Source organism: Micromesistius poutassou (assembly GCF_964030765.1).
Source record: "Micromesistius poutassou genome assembly, contig: SCAFFOLD_4690, whole genome shotgun sequence".
Lineage (NCBI taxonomy): Eukaryota > Metazoa > Chordata > Actinopteri > Gadiformes > Gadidae > Micromesistius > Micromesistius poutassou.
The window spans coordinates 2,501-19,722 of NW_028178970.1; the positions used below are offsets into that span (position 1 = coordinate 2,501).

A 17,222-nucleotide genomic window follows, 5' to 3' on the forward strand; every position below is an offset into this window, starting at 1 on the left:
AGCTGGGTGTGGGTCACCCTGGTCTCCGTGCTCGCCAGTTTACCTGTGGAGCAGCTGTGCGCCTTCCCGTCCTCCCTGAGCGACTGCCAGACGCCCACCGGCTGGAACTGTTCCGGTGAGTCGATCGCACGCGTTCATATCGAATTATTGTTATCATGGCTTTATTTGGGTTATTTATGATTAGTTGTGTGATTGGTCGATCAGCGGACTGAGACAGTATAGCGCCCGTCACACATACGAGAGTCAACATGATTCAGGATCAAAACAACCGACATGTGATCTGAGACAGAGCAGCCTCTATCATGTGGACGACTGCGAATTAAGTTTTTTCGATTGCATTTGTGGAGCGTCCAAGCTGCGTTGGTTTGCAACATACCTCGGGTGTATACTTGTATACTGCATCTCCTTATCACACACACACACACACACACACACACACACACACACACACACACACACACACACGCACGCACACGCACACGTGTGTGTGTGTGTGTGTGTGTGTGTGTGTGTGTGTGTGTGTGTGTGTGTGTGCTCATTAAAAGCAGCTTTAATCATACAAACACTTGTTTTGTTTGTGTGTGTGTGTGTGTGTGTGTGTGTGTGTGTGTGTGTGTGTGTGTGTGTGTGTGTGTGTGTGTGTGTGTGTGTGTGCGTGCGTGCGTGCGTGCGTGCGCGTGTGATAAGGAAAGACAGTCGTATTAATGTATAGCCTGTAGGTATATTTTGGGTCATAATACATCTATAGGGAATTCATTCTGTATATTAGCTCGACAGACGAGAGATACTGTCTGGTTCGACTCAATTTGACAGGGAACTAGTCCAGCGGGGTTTAATGAATTGGAACATATGAGGCACCAGCAGTCATGAGCCATGGTGCTAAATATGCATTAAGAGTCGCCAATGTTTTCTGTCAATGTCCAAAGAAATCCTACTCCCTAGTTTGAGGATATACTTACCCTCAGATTGGTGAGCAGAGAGCATTTCTCTGCTCATTTCAGTTGAACGTGTTGACGATGTTCTCCGTGTAGTTGGACCAAGCCAAAGGATGCAGATCCACTCCTTTTGCGCGATTCCTCAACACATCCTAATTGCAGCTGAACGAGGCTCCAGAACGAGTGGTTATCCTATAAGACGCACGTTTCAACGCGCCACAAAAGGTGGTGGCGGAGGTTAATTATTTTAATTAAGGACTCAGAGCGTAGATTAAGACGCAGCCCATGTGTCTTAAGGTCACTGTGCTTTTTTTTATTTGTTCTCCCCGGTATCAACTTACTAGTTTATTTATAGGTCACCGTAGAATAAACTTATTTCCTCTCCTCCGTTCCAAAGCCATAAAAAACAACCCGGGCCCTGTTGTAAAGAGCTGACGTGCGCGTCTAAATCATCGCCCGGTGTCGCCGTGGATTTCCCCTGTCGCTTGTCCCCGTCTGTAGGCCGAACACTAAAATAGCGACGTGCGGATGCTCCGCTGTGAGGGAAGGCAGGCGTTTCGATATTGTCAAACATTACACGACGCGCGTACAGCTTCCGACTTTCCTCATTTGTCAAAAGGTCAGTATGACTTCCTTTTAAGTCTACATGGGTGCGCAACATTCCTTGGCCCATTGAACACCAGAACCCTTCAGCTTTGATGGATGGTTCTCTGCAAAGCCTCAAGTGGTTATTTCAGAAGATTCATGATTCTTTTATAATAATACATTATGTTGGATCATATCAATATAATGGAGGACATGAGAAAAAAAAAGTATAGAAAAGTGTATATTACAGGGAGACACACACACACACACACACACACACACACACACACGTCCCTACACACAATACAGACATGACACACATTGTGCGCCTACAACATAACAAGTGTTCAATCTCTTGTGATTTAAGGTGAACATTTGACAAACTGGTTTTGTAACAGGCCATGTGGCAGCAGTGACCTCATCCCGGCCTCATCCTCTGAATCACTGTGACAGTTCAACGGCCACCAGGAGGGCTTGGATGCTATAGTTGGTATAATGATGATGTAGCATATGCACTCATTTTATTTCTGGTTATTTCTGGTTTGATTGTTATCACCGCTGTAGGTAAATGGTCATACGTCATTCCACAGCGTGTGACAAATGTTGTGTTGTTAGTTGTTACTGGCTGAGAGAGTAGTGGCAGGAGTGAGTGAGGGAACTTGATTGGACGGGGGGCGTTGACATTGGATTGTTTGTGCTCCAGAAACTGAGCTTCAAATGAGAAATAGTTTTCAGTTTGACCACATGAGACCAATATGACTGCAGTTTGAAATGTTGAGTACTGCTTTGAGCAGGACCTTTCAGTACGGGTAAATGGATATAGTTCAGAGGGTTGAAAACATGCGCATGAGGTGAGGAAGGAAATGAATAACTACCCTGAACTGCAGACATCATGCATACTTGTGGTAATCCAGTCTATAGAAAGTTAGAATGCCGTAACAGAGTTTAAATCGGTTTTGGAATCGTCCATTTCAACCTTTTTAACTGTTCTTCTTTGACATGACAACTGCCCTTCCATTACAGAACCGATATCTTGCTTGAGCCTTTATGGAAATCTTGTTGTCTGAAGCAGTAACATATATTGTCACATGTCTCTGATCAGTGATGGTCAATGTTTGATTATTTGCATTCTGGTTGAATTGTTATGATGGTAGTTCAAAAACAGTCAAAACTGTTGTTGAGTGTTTTGGCCACCACCAACCACAATCATATCAGCAGACAGCAAATACGCATTTTAATAGACGCGTAAATGTCATGCTTTGACCTAAAGACTTGCATTTTACAGCACAGCCATTAAAATCTCCACTTCATGGTTGGATCTGAAAACCTGCTGGCTAGAAGTGTGTAGCAGAGTAGATGAATGCAGTGGCTCCCAAATGTTTTCATCCGTGACCCACTTTACAGTTGGAAAATTCTTAAGATCCCAACTTAAGACATTCATTATGTTTTGCATCTGGTATAATCAGTTAAAACATTGTTTTAAAGACAGCCGTGTCTGTTGTAGAAAAACCAACATTGGCCCCTAATATCCTCATGTAACAGTAAAGTTCTAAGTACTAGTTTTCTTCTGGCTTCAAATCATTAGTTGGTCTAAATCACTGTTGATATACAAAGGCCCTTTACATATAAACATTTTATAGAATATGCATCATCAAATATCTACAGCTTATAAATCAGACATCTCCTGCGACTGCATATGAATATTAAATATATTAATTAATGACTGTGAGAAACTATTAACCAAGCAAAGACAAATAACATGGCCTTGCCTTGTTGACATTTGCTGAACCTGCATCACTAATAAGGTAATGTTAGCAGGTGGAGTTGAACCTGTCACTAATAAGGTAATGTTAGCAGGTGAAGTTGAACCTGTCACTAATAAGGTAATGTTAGCAGGTCAAGTTGAACCTGTCACTAATAAGGTAATGTTAGCAGGTCAAGTTGAACCTGTCACTAATAAGGTAATGTTAGCAGGTGGAGTTGAACCTGTCACTAATAAGGTAATGTTAGCAGGTGAAGTTGAACCTGTCACTAATAAGGTAATGTTAGCAGGTGAAGTTGAACCTGTCACTAATAAGGTAATGTTAGCAGGTCAAGTTGAACCTGTCACTAATAGGGTAATGTTAGCAGGTCAAGTTGAACCTGTCACTAATAAGGTAATGTTAGCAGGTCAAGTTGAACCTGTCACTAATAAGGTAATGTTAGCAGGTCAAGTTGAGGAGGAGAATGTGCACCTGGCTGCCAGTGTAACACTCTCTAACCGCTTGCTTTCTTGTAAAAATAATGTTGCATTGATTTTGAGAGGTTGTTAAATGCCAAATCAATTTAGCTCTAGTAGTAATTAACTAAAGTTTTGCTGATATTTTCTAAAAGCTACAGCTTCCACAATGTTCCCTTCCACACAAACTACTGAGCAGGTTTACATAAATGCAAATGTGACTCTTCAGAATATTTTCATTTTCATTTTCTCTAATAAGACTTTATGTGTATAGACCTCAGGACAATGTGTGTTGTTCTGAGTGTTGACATGATGAGTTGAATCTGCCTATAGGCCTAGGCCTACTATAAGCTATTGCTAATATTAATTCTGCTTATATACTATGATGGCTAGCTTTTTCACTCCTCCTCATTTTGTAATTGATCAGAAAAAACACAAACATGCATAATGTATACCTATAAATATTATTGTATTTGCTCAGTAGCTCAATCTTGAATCTTATTGGTTAAAACATGTTAACTATGTGTTTGAAACAGCCGAGTGCAGCACTGCAAATTGAGTGTCAAAAATAGAATTAAACAAAATAAAACGTAGCCACACCTGTGAACAAAGTAGGCTATTTAACTATTCACGGCCATCTTTCATTATTAATGAAGGTCGATTCCGATAGCTTCCGTTTTCTCCCTTGCCCAGATCAGTCGTTGATCGGTCCGACTCTGCTAGCTTCTAGCCTCGAGGGATATCAAAGATGGCTTCATTGTCGCGTGCGTTTCCATGTTAGAAATATTGACAGCAGCTGGTGCAGGCGACATATCATCTTATCAGTTTGAGGCGCTTTGGCTTCATACAGCGGAACAGATTTAACGTAAAAGGAGGCACGGGAGAGAGAGAGAGCAGTTGGTGGTTGGGGATATCAGAATCAGCATTTTAGGACTTTAGTTCAATAGAAATCGTAGCTTTCTACGATTTCATATATTTTGGCAAACTCTTCAAAAAGGATTGCCGAATGTTTCAAACTGTTCTAGAGTAAGTGCATGAACAGCATTTAGAGTATGACATTGTATTTGGGAATAAGTACTTTAAAGGAGACTTGAGTTGAAACAGTGCCTCAGTGCTTCCAGGCCGTCATCACGGACAATCTTGATGCATAACGACTGAACATCCATAGTAGCCGTTATGCATGAGCATGTATTATGTATGTCCCTCTTTTTTCTTCAGGACTTGTGTGGGTCTTGAATGTAGGCAGGCAATAGGCTTGATGAAGTAATCACCACTTTAAATGTTGATTGTGTAAATGAGTCATTCTCACTTTAATTGGTCTCCCTGGTGTAGTCTCTTGGTTTTTGTGGACTTAAGGGGGCCTGTGGAACGTGGGCTACCGTGAACATGGGCACAGTAAACAGTCATGTTCTTTTTTGGAGATCCAACCATCCTTTTTGGCAACCCTTACTAGCTCTAAAAGTTCCATTTCCATGTTCTCCAGAGGATTTAATGTGGGCTGTGAATGTTCAGTATATTGTTAGCTATCTGGTATCTGCCCTAGTACAAACCGCACCCCGCATGTCTCCACCTTTTATGCTGAGGTCATCTGTTTAAGATAGGCATTTGAGTGCTGGAGATAAAAAAAATCTTAGATTGTAATCAAATTTCTTTTTTTGACGTACTATCAACTCACTCATCACCAAAGGCCTTCAGTAAATAGGTTTATTATGAGCGTTACCGGGTAGGATAGTAGACTTTGATCGGAAGAGAGAGTTAATATTTGACCAAGTAATGCTTCTCCTTTAAAATGTACAAATTCAACTTTTTATCCAACAAACACACTTTTAACAAATGTTTCATGAATGTTCGGCCCCAATACTCTTCTGTTGTCCATGTGCCATATTAGTAGCCACGAACAAAATACAGGATCTTACACTATTCCCATGAACTAAAGAATTAGAAAGTGAAAATCGCAGCTGTGGATATCAAATGTATTAAAATTCAAACTGTAACCAATCAGTATTCTCCAATCAACAAGTAGGCCTATTCTTTAAAGAAGTTCATAGACGCAGAGCCACAGTACGCCCTCCATTCATGCCTTGCGGGGGAAACAAGGCTCTTTCTCTGTGCTTTACTGCTCCGACTCCCATAGCTATTGTTAGCGCTGAAAGGCGGTGGTGGTGATGCCTCGATACGTGACGGGGGGGCGAGTGGAGGGCGGGGGGGGGGGGTATGCAAAGCCCCTGGTAGGGTTGTAAATCCCATCAAGTGGAGTGAATTACCAGTAGTCCGTGGAGACTTCTGCACATCTGCCCGTGAGATTTGTCAGCACAGAATACTTCCCTTCATCGTCAGACACAAAGGCTGGGGCTTAAAGTTGCACAAGGGGGGGGGGTGGGGGGTGGGGGGCGATAATCAAATAGGGATCAACGGTTGTTAATTGGATGCAGGCTTTATTGTAAGGGCGTTTGCAAAGAGAGAAGAGAAATTGTTTCAATATTCTCCTCTGATTTGAACACAGACTGTGGCTAACGTTGAAAGGAAGGAAAGACCATAATGAAGGCTGTGCGCGCATTATTTATCTCTGTTGTAGCGGAGTGATTTGAAAAAAAAACATTGGCGTTACTAATATAATTTAAAAAATAAATAAAAGTAATACTTGAGCTATGAGACAGAGGTCAAGGAAGGATATCCCTCTGGTTGTTCAGGGATCATTTTTAATTTACTCTCTTTAATTATTGATCGGCACAAACCTGGTGGAGCAGGGCTGCTGCTCCAGCGCGGCTGTGCCTCGTGAGACCTCGCGCTCGTTGGAAAGGAAGCCGACGCCTTTGGCCGACAAGCTGCCTTCCTTCTTTCAGACGAGTGAGTGCCTCGCATCGCCATCTTAATTGTCGGCGTATAAACATTACCTTTTGAATATTTCATGTTTGCCAGCTTGTTTTGGTTAATTATTCAGATGACTGTAATCTCCTCCTGGATGGTGATGGTTTTGGGGAGGAGGGCAGGAAGCAGACGTGGCCTAAACGGAGGACTATAAATCCACCTTTAAGGTGGATTTATAGTCCTCCGTAGAGTGCAGTACGTAGACACGGAGAGGCCTCTCCGTCGACGGAGAGCCCGTCGGAGACCCTCTCCGTAGCGCTACGTGCGCATCCAGTATTTTTTAACTCTCCGTCGAGGCAACGGAGACGGACGGAGACGGCTTCTTCCGGGATCTCTTTCCCCGGTTTGACTTTGGACCTTATTTACTTTGTACATTGAGGACCGATAAAACACCAAATAAGATTTGAAAAGCTTTGGAAGTTTATTTTCAACACTATTTACATGGTTAGTAGTCAGCATGTAAGATCAATCGGGCAGCGAATTGCGTTGCGTATCCGACATCCCGACGGAGAACTGCGAATGCTCGAGGGGTCTCCGTAGTTAGGGAGTCGGATTACGGATTACGGAGTGGTGTACTTTGGCCTTAACACAGAACACAGCAGGGAGCAGGAGGTGGGGTAGGGGTAGCAGTTTTCTAATTGGTATATAGACTATTTAGGCTGGTGCGTTTTGTGGTGCTGTCTGATATTTGAGTTTTCATCACATCAGATTGATCCAGTAGAGATGTATGTCTGCACAAAGGGGTTAACATGCAAATAAGATGTCACAGTGGGACATTTAACGCAGGGTTTATGCAGCCTATACAAGTCACTCAGGTAGATTTCTGGCGCATTATAAGTCCCCCTATTTCTTTAATAGTGTACCATAAAACGAGGGAAGAGGTGAGCTAAATCAAAGCCAGCCCTTGTATTTAGTCCACTGAGTCACCATGGAGCTGCTGTACAGCGTGGTACTGGGATGGAAGGGCCAGCCGGGGTCTGCAGCCCTTTGCAAGGAAATGATAATTGAGCAGATTGTGTGAGAAGTTCCGAACCACTATTGGAATCACACAACGAATGAACACAACGGAATAACAAGAATCACAGCAAACTGTACCAACTCAACGGGGGGGTTGAGTCTCAGACTAAATTGATTAATCAAAAGAGAAAGAATCAGAAGAATTTATTCTCCACTCCTTGTTTTCTGTCCTCCTGCTGGCTATCTGGCTGTGTCCTCCCCATCGTTCAAGAGGGGAAACTGATATGCGATTTCTACTTCTTCTTGGCAAAGTGTGATTGGTGGGACCCCCCACTGTTCTCAGTGCTGATTGGTTGGAGGGAGGAGGAGTGTAGCAACGCCGTCCTCTGTTCATCTCCCTCTCACCGCCATGTGGAAACCCTCCATTTCTAAATCACAGTGCTTCACATTTGTATCACGTATATTGAGGCCATAACAGAAGAGCTACGAATAAAAAGCAGATGTGGATTTCTGTTTTGTTTATTGTGCTTTGCTTTTCAGTTCAGTGAAACAAAAGCTGCTTGAACTGATTGAGAGCCTGCATGTGGACAATTATAAACGTGCAATATGATATGTTCAGGGTGATATCGTTTCCCCTAAACGTTGATTGAAAATAGGCCAGTTTACATGCTTTATTGCAGAGATTCTATCATGATACATTCCTGTTATTAAAGAATGTTATTGTGATGTTAGTCTGCAGAGTAAGTTTCATTATGGAGGAGTTTCACCAGGAATTGTATTACTTTGTGGCTTCGTATTAAGAAAAACCTAAGATACAACTGTGGAGTGTGTGTGTGTGTGTGTGTGCTGGGTGGCTGGTGTAATCAGCCTCACCTGGCCCCAGGCAGACTGATGAGGCTCTGGGGCTGGTGAGGCTGCACACCTGTTGTGCATTGGGCAATCAACGTGCACGGCTTGAGCCAGCCATCAGCACACACACTCAGGGAGACGTCCTCGGTGGCAGCAGGGAGCACCATCTGTACGTCCCGTTACGCTGTGAGCCGTGGACCCGGTCTCAGCCCCACCCTGTGCCCTGGACCTGGGGGGCCGTCCGCAGCCACCGCAGACATGGCTACACGTTTATATTCTCATGGTTCTGCGTTGTTTGTAACCTTAAGAATATTTACAATTTTGTTGGTTTATTTACAAACAGTCAATAATAGCGTCTGCTGATAATTTTTTACGAAAACACAATCATCAACACAAACATGACCTCACGGGCACAGCGTAAAATACTTACTACAGGAAGAAACAGAAGGCCATTGTTTCACATCCCACACACCTCCCCAAGCTACCATTTGTAAAATCAAATTAGCCAAACTAAATTCCACAATGGAGCCGTTCTAACGCCACAGACTCGCCCGTGAGAGAGTGTCCAACTGTTACACAATTTTAATATATATTGCATTGTACCAAGATATTTTTAACTCCATTGATTTTCGACGTTGCCTTCATTATGCAAATACTTGCCATTTGGCACCAAGTGGATATAAAATATTCATACTAGAAATGTCATCTTTGTATGACTGCAATTCAAGTGTGATGTTACTGCAATGATGAAATATGCGTATGTCCCTGTCTTTAGTTCTCGTTATTAAGATTGATTGTAAAAATGGCCTTCATTAACATTCAGTGGTGCTATTATGTCGTCGTGTTCTCTGTTTGAAAAGTGCATTGCAATATGGAAGCCATGAACCCTGCAAGATTTCAACTCATGCGTCATGCTTTTTCGCTAATGTTGTGATATTCTGAAAAGTAGGCATCATTACATATTTATTGCTGAGGTGCTATATTAAAATGTTCCCTCATGGTTTATTTTTTAAACAACACATTTTCGACATATCTTAGTATACACGAGAGATATATTCTTGGCATGAAACTTACTCTGAAACTTTGTAAACACAGAGTGCGATATGGAAAAGGGTTTTCCGGTCCTATATGTTGTGTCATGATGAAGGTCACGCTGTGACGGTGTCCATATCCACGTACCCTGATTGATGTAGCAGTGAAGTGAAATTCTGTATTGTCCAAAAGTGTCCCAAAAGGCTGTCCCTACGTATCGTCTCCCGGACCAAAAGGAAACTCGATATATCCAAATCCTAAACTAAGAACTGCGCAGCAGAAAATAGCTCGGTCATTTCCCTCTCATTGAGAGACATCCGGAAAATACCAGAGACTTTGTTGCTTCAGTGCTCGTCTTCCAAAGAGTCTATGAAGTGGAATGACTGGGAGGGGGGGGATATGCATAACTGGTATGCATGCCTGGTATGCCTATGGTGTCGCAGGAGATCAGTGACTTCTAAGCTTTATGGTAAAACCACGTGTGTGAGGTCTCATGAAGGTCTTGTAGACGGCCTCATGACTCGTGGCCATGTGCCGTTACTTAGTGCGCACAATCTGCGTCCTTCCACTGGGACACGCGGTACCATGGGCGGGGGGGTCAGCGTCTCAGCAAGACCTCCAAGAGGCGCCAAAGAACGGTGGGAACCACTAGAGCCTGTGTGGTGGAGAGGTGGTCCACATGGGAAGCCCTTGAATAGATATTAAGAATTCATTTATTTTGTACTGCGCTTTTCAATGACCCAAAGATCCTTACCATTCACACACAGTCACACCGGTGGTGGTAAACTACGATAGAAGCCACAGCCGCCCTGACGGCAGTCTGACGGCCATGCAGCGCCTACGGCCCCTCCGACCACCACCTCAAACACACCGCAGTCAGACACGTTCACACCGAGCCAAGGCGGGTGAAGTGTCTTCGCCCAACGACACAACGACCACGACGCAAGGGCCGGGATCGAAACCTCCGACCCTCCGAGCATTGGCCAAACCGCTCCAACGCCTGCGCCACGGTCGCCGCTTTGGGACCGTAAGCGCGATGAAGCGCTATGCAAATACCAAGGGGCTTGATTGTCTGTAGCACTCCACTGGCCGTAGCCTCCACACACTTCCAGCGATACCCCGGGTCTGGGAGCCCTCCCCAAGGCCTGGCAGTAGGAGCACTCTCTGGTACCCTCTCTGGTCTGAGTGCCTTGTTTCCAGCCGTGTAATCCAAGTGTTGAAACCTCTTACGGAGCCGGCCCTCGCTCTGTGATTGCACACAGCCGCTCTTTTCACTCATTCAAGATGTGTGGCAAATGGCCGGTTAGCCGCAGCGCCGAGCACAGAACCCTCGTGTCTTGCTATGGATTCTTCTTTGTGTGTGGGGTGTGGGCGCAACCCGTTGTTTTTATAATGGAGAATATACGGGCGGGAGAAGATTGACGAGCGTGTGTGTGTGTGTGTGTGTGCATTTGAGTGGATTTTCTTTTTTTTGAGAGCGGAAGAGACAAGTGTGTGTGTGTGTGAGAGAGAGTGTGTGTGTGTGTGTGTGTGTGTGTGTGTGTGTGTGTGTGAGAGAGAGGGGACACAGAGACAAAGGCAAAGGCCGAATCCCGTCTCAGATCTTTACCCCTAGCCCAGTCTTTTGAGTGCCCATCGTTTTGGACTCGCCCCTGGGACCAGAGTTAGTGGGGTGGAGGGATTAAGTGCCCCCCTGTGAAACGGGAGAACCACGGAGACCCTGCGTCGGCCGTCCCATCGCCGGCGTTGAGGTGGGCACGCCACTTTGTTTGTTGACAGACAATTTGAATCAAACAACGGCGTCTCCGTCTGTTGCACGGGCTATAGGCGTCCTTTTGTGGTTGTCAGCAGCAATTCAGCAAACAGTCTCCCTGCCACAGCAGCAGTGGTACTATCAAAATTACATTTGCCATTTATCTGATGGAGATAGCAAAGCATGAACGCTGGCGAATCGCTCGCGAACGTATATACGTCTCACGCTGTCGAGCGATCAAACAAGTCGTAAAATAAAAAAAATGAACACCGCTTCATTACCGGGCCTTCATGACAGAGCAGCGGTGCTCTGTAGGCCAGCAACCCGGGCTCCCGCCCCGCCGGCCTGCACTGGTGTCAGGGGAGCGGTACAGAGGTACAGTGGTACAGTGGTACAGAGGTACAGAGGTACAGTGGTACAGAGGTACAGAGGTACAGTGGTACAGTGGTACAGTGGTACAGAGGTACAGAGGTACAGCGGTGATACAGCGGTGGTACAGTGGTACAGAGGTACAGAGGTACAGTGGTACAGTGGTACAGTGGTACAGCGGTACAGAGGTACAGCGGTACAGCGGTACAGTGGTACAGAGGTACAGAGGTACAGTGGTACAGCGGTACAGCGGTACAGTGGTACAGTACAGCGGTACAGTGGTACAGTGGTACAGTGGTACAGTACAGCGGTACAGTGGTACAGCAGTACAGAGGTACAGTGGTACAGTGGTACAGCGGTACAGTGGTACAGTGGTACAGTGGTACAGCAGTACAGTGGTACAGAGGTACAGTGGTACAGAGGTACAGCGGTACAGAGGTACAGCGGTACAGCGGTACAGTGGTACAGCGGTACAGCGGTACAGTGGTACAGTACAGCGGTACAGTGGTACAGTGGTACAGCGGTACAGTGGTACAGTGGTACAGTGGTACAGCAGTACAGTGGTACAGAGGTACAGTGGTACAGAGGTACAGCGGTACAGAGGTACAGCGGTACAGTGGTACAGAGGTACAGCGGTGGTACAGCGGTACAGCGGTACAGCGGTACAGTGGTACAGTACAGTGGTACAGAGGTACAGCGGTACAGTGGTACAGCGGTACAGTGGTACAGTGGTACAGTGGTACAGCGGTACAGAGGTACAGTGGTACAGCAGTGGTACAGTGGTACAGTGGTACAGAGGTACAGAGGTACAGTGGTACAGTGGTACAGAGGTACAGTGGTACAGTGGTACAGCGGTACAGAGGTACAGAGGTACAGTGGTACAGAGGTACAGCGGTGGTACAGCGGTACAGTGGTACAGAGGTACAGTGGTACAGTGGTACAGCGGTACAGAGGTACAGTGGTACAGACAGCTGCTGGACCTCGGCCTCATGTGGCATCCAGGGGGGGGAGATACGAAATGCTATCAGAATACTAGTGATTTGTTGTTCTGCTTGTTATGGAGAAATATTATGGTCTATAATGCATTGAAAACCACATTAAGATAAGATATTACAACGGTCATTATACCCTACCCCTACACGGGAATGCGCAACATGGAGGGGTAGGGCAGAGTGGTCGGAGCAAGGGCTGGATTGGGATTGGGCCAAAGACTGTGTGTGTGTGTGTGTGTGTGTGTGTGTGTGTGTGTGTGTGTGTGTGTGTGTGTGTGTGTGTGTGTGTGTGTGCGTGTGTGCGTGAGAGAGAGATATTAGGCTTCATAAAGACACTTCTGCAGGCGTTATCTCTTTCTTATTCAAAAAAGTCTGCATCATCATTTTTGTCCGTGCTTATTGGAGTAAGCAAAGCCTAAGAGTGAATTTTGATTATCTGTCTAATTTGTTGTTGATAGTTCTCTCAGGGGGTGAATGCCAACAGCGCATAGGTGCTTCTGCTTTCACTTGATCCTTTATGCAAGGACAAAGCATCTTACGCTTTGATCAATAAGCAATCAATAGTGGAATATTGCTCTGATAAGATAAGATAAGATGGTACAGCAGCCACAGCAGAAAGTACAGGTTGAGGTTATTAACGGTGTACGTTAAATTATTGAAATGAAACGTTGTTGACCATTATATCCAAGTGTCCAAAGTGTCTGGATGACACTGTGTCCAGTCAACACTACATTATTGAAGCTATACATTCTAAACAAAAACTAAAGTGAGTTGATGAGTTTTGGACTCCTTCTCAAAGTGACAATACATCACTTTAAGCCAGCTCCTGAAGAATCCCTGAGTCATAATGCATCTGGTAATGGACCAGAGACTCAGTCAACAATGTATCTCAATGAAGGGAGAAGGGTCTAGAAGGCCTTTGATCTGCTGTACGAGCTCTGAGTTACTCCACACATTATATCTACAAGCTATATCTGAGTTACTCCACACGTTATATCTACAGGCTATATCTGAGTTACTCCACACGTTATATCTACAAGCTATATCTGAGTTACTCCACACGTTATATCTACAGGCTATATCTGAGTTACTCCACACCTTATATCCACATGGTCTTTCTGCTGGATCACTGTGGAAAGATTCCAGTTTAGTCCGGCTTTAGCGCTATTAGCGTCTCTTTCTCACATTGTTCCCGGTGAATGACTTCAGTAACATTGCAGGCACTGCTAGTGATTTCAACAGTTCACACATGCAGCCATGTTCAGGAACATTTCCGTATTGCGCCCGTACACACGTGACTTAGTAATGGCCGGGAATATGGGCCAAGGGACGGTCCAGAAGCTGGTGGTAATGCAACACTTGTGCCAGCCGCTCACTTATTTCGGAACCTGTTCAGTTTCCAAACAACAGCAGAAGCTGTATAGTTATTGTCATCGGATCACCCAAAAGCATCGGCTCATTAAGACGACAGCCACAGCTTCACACTCATCCTCAGCTCGCTCTCCGTGGAAGCGTCTTATGTCAGCCGATGTAACCCTCCACATGCCTCCAGCGTCAGTGTGACTGCTGTTGTTCACAGCACAGTGATCCAGAATAGTCTCAAGGTCTTGAGCAGGCAAACGGCCGGTGCACATATCCAAGAACATCGATCCCTGTTCCCATTCACACAGGACCCCATACAGGAAATCCTCCGGAACATCGCAGGGAAAAAATTGTGTGGGAAAGGGACTTATTATTATTATTATTATTATTATTATTATTATTATTATTATTCCCTTTCTTTAGTTTTTCTGTTGTTATTGCCATTTTATGTGACATATTGGTCTAGACACCATAGCAAAATAACATCAAATGCATGAGGAACTATTTATCATGTCATTTATTAATTTAAACGTTAATCTTATTATTCATTCATAATTATTTAGTTAAATTCTTATCTACTAAGGTGAATTAAAAATACATGACATCACGTATTCACTTGTAAAACATTCATTGATATTTCTTCATAAAGTACCGGTACTTGGGAACATAGATAAGAACACATATGAATCATAAGTATGTTCTCAGCAGTAGGAAGATTTCAAGCCAATCTGTTTGGTTATAGGTGTGTGTGTGTGTGTGTGTGTGTGTGTGTGTGTGTGTGTGTGTGTGTGTGTGTGTGTGTGTGTGTGTGTGTGTGTGTGTGTGTGCGTGCGTGCGTGCGTGCGTGCGTGCGTGCGTGCGTGCGTGCGTGCGTGCGTGCGTGCGTGCGTGCGTGTGTGCGCGCGTGCATCTTTATTTGTTGCATGCACTTGTATGCTTTTATGCAAAAAGGCCACACATTTCCGTATATGTCTGGGCATTTTCATCTTCCATTGAGCCAGATAGTATCTGTCAGGCACAGTAAAAAGTATTTATACGGGCTTAAAACGCTTACTCATCCATAATGTTCCCGCTTGGCTTCACTCAAAATCTAATTTAAGCAAACCTTCAGAAGTTATGGGTCCCCCTTAACGCTGGGATCAGCCCTCTACCAACCGCCCTCCCAACGCTCATCTCTGCAGCTAGAATTAAAGCAGTTTTCATAATAAATAAATAAATATATAGATATTGTTTGCTTTAAGTAAAATACATTAATTAGGGAATGAAAGTAAACAGTGGTTAAGTAGGTCGTCGGATTGGCCCCTGGCTAGATGAACACCTCCTCTGTGTCTTGAGTGTTTATATAAAGAACGTCCTTCATTTACAATAATTGGACTCGGATATGTAAAATCTAGTATTCATGAACTGCTTAGCCATGAATCTCGTCGGGGAACAGTTTCCACACCACTGACATTCCGTCAAGTTTATTCAATATTTGATATTTAGTATGTTTCAGGTCACTAGCCGCCCTTTCAAATGTAAATATTCCTCACTGTTTCCCCTTCGAGTTCCGTCCTGTCTCGCTGTGTGCGGCCGTGGGTTCCCCTGGAAGCAGCTCTGGGGTTGACGTGTGTGTCCTCTGTTCCCGTGTCTTACAGGCTTCGATGACCGGGACACGGACCTGTTCTTGTGCGACACAAACACGTGCAAGTTCGACGGAGAGTGCCTCCGCATCGGCGACACCGTCACGTGTATCTGTGACTTCAAGGTAAGACCTGTGGACGGGCGGCTGACGCCCTGCTCCTGTTTTCATTGGTGTGCATCGATTGTTGCTCTCCGTTGACCTCACTCTTCTTCTCGTTAGCGTCTCTATCGACCCGCTGCTTTTGATTCTAGGTTTTTTAACCAATTGTTTTTTTTTTTATTGTGCTTCTCAAAGCACTTTGCAAAGGTTGATTTTAAAGCAAAGTGTGTTCGCTAAGCAAAGTGTGTGCGTATTATTATTATAATGTTGTGTATCTTAAACAAAGTGTGTGCGTATTATTATTATTATAATGTTGTGTATCTTAAACAAAGTGTGTGTGTATTATTATTATAATGTTGTGTATCTTCAACAAAGTGTGTGCGTATTATTATTATAATGTTGTGTATCTTAAACAAAGTGTGTGCGTATTATTATTATAATGTTGTGTATCTTAAACAAAGTGTGTGCGTATTATTATTATAATGTTGTGTATCTTACGAGTGATGAAAACGTCCCTTGGCGTCTGCACTCTTCAACTCCGCTCCTCCGACCGACTCTTTGAGAATAGGAGTCTTCCAGCGGCGCTAAAACCCACATAACACATCCAAGCAGCCCGCTAACAGGATATGCTACCCTTGAGTCGAACCAATCGTTACGCGGCGTCAAATAGTAATGTGAGGAATAACCCGATAGATGCCCCATCTGCAAGACGGACGACTCTATCGAACACGTCGGATTCACTGCAATTAGCCCCACGGGGGGCGCGCGGGGCCGCACCGCTGCCTTTATGGCGCCGGTGAGTTTGGTGAGATGGCTGCCAGCGCGCTGGTGGTGTCACCTGCGCTCAACGCTTATCACCGCCGGGGTCGGGGAGAGAGTGGAAGATTGAGAGGGTTATCATTAGCGGCATAAATATCGGGAAACCGTGCTATTCTTGATAATGGCTCACACTTAACATGATGGGCGGTGCGCCTTAATGAGGAAGCTGCACCAGTCAATCAGGTATTGATTTGGGTGTTACAGTTGGACCATTCCTTTTCACTGGGGGGGGGGGTCCAGAGATGGCGGTCCAGTCCATTGCGAGTTCTGTCGGGGGGGGGGTTCTTTATCTGCGTCAACATGGGGCCCTGCCTCGCCTGCGCACAATGTGTTGCCGGGCGGTTTTATCTCGTATTGTGTAGCGGGCCTGAAAGTGAATATTAGCGGCGGCTTGTAGATAAATGACATCGTGGCTTCATCCCTCATGGATATGATCTTGTGCTGATACTAGTGTGTGTGTGTGTGTGTGTGGGGGGGGGTGTTAGTGGTTGTGTGTTCCTGGCTGGGGCCCTGGTCGTTCTGCTTGCAGCTCTTAATGCTGTAGCCTTCAGCTCCACCGCGCTACGATTCTTCCTCTCTTTCAGTGTTTCCCTGTCTGGGTCTGTGTGTGCGAGAGACTCCTGCCGTCAATGTCCTGATTTCATTAGCGCGGTACTTACTCAAGTATCGGATATCCTCCTATTAGTTCTGCTCACCAGCATCATATTGCTGCTGCTAATTTTAGCTGGCCCACTTTTTGACGTCTGTAGTTCCTGAATAA

The 17,222-nt window shown here is 44.9% G+C and overlaps 1 protein-coding gene across 1 annotated transcript in view; it reads left to right on the forward strand.

The window, feature by feature from the left end:
• Positions 1 to 15,747, forward strand: part of LOC311373225 (tomoregulin-2-like) — a 17,121-nt gene extending 1,374 nt beyond the window's left edge. Inside the window, exons 1-2 of the mRNA XM_084490032.1 lie at positions 1 to 115; positions 15,558 to 15,747. The exon at positions 1 to 115 is cut by the window's left edge and continues 1,374 nt beyond it. Coding sequence (XP_084346158.1) covers positions 1 to 115; positions 15,558 to 15,742 — 300 coding nt within the window. The 3' untranslated portion in view covers positions 15,743 to 15,747. The remainder of the gene's footprint in view (positions 116 to 15,557) is intronic.
• The last annotated feature ends 1,475 nt before the right edge of the window (positions 15,748 to 17,222 follow it).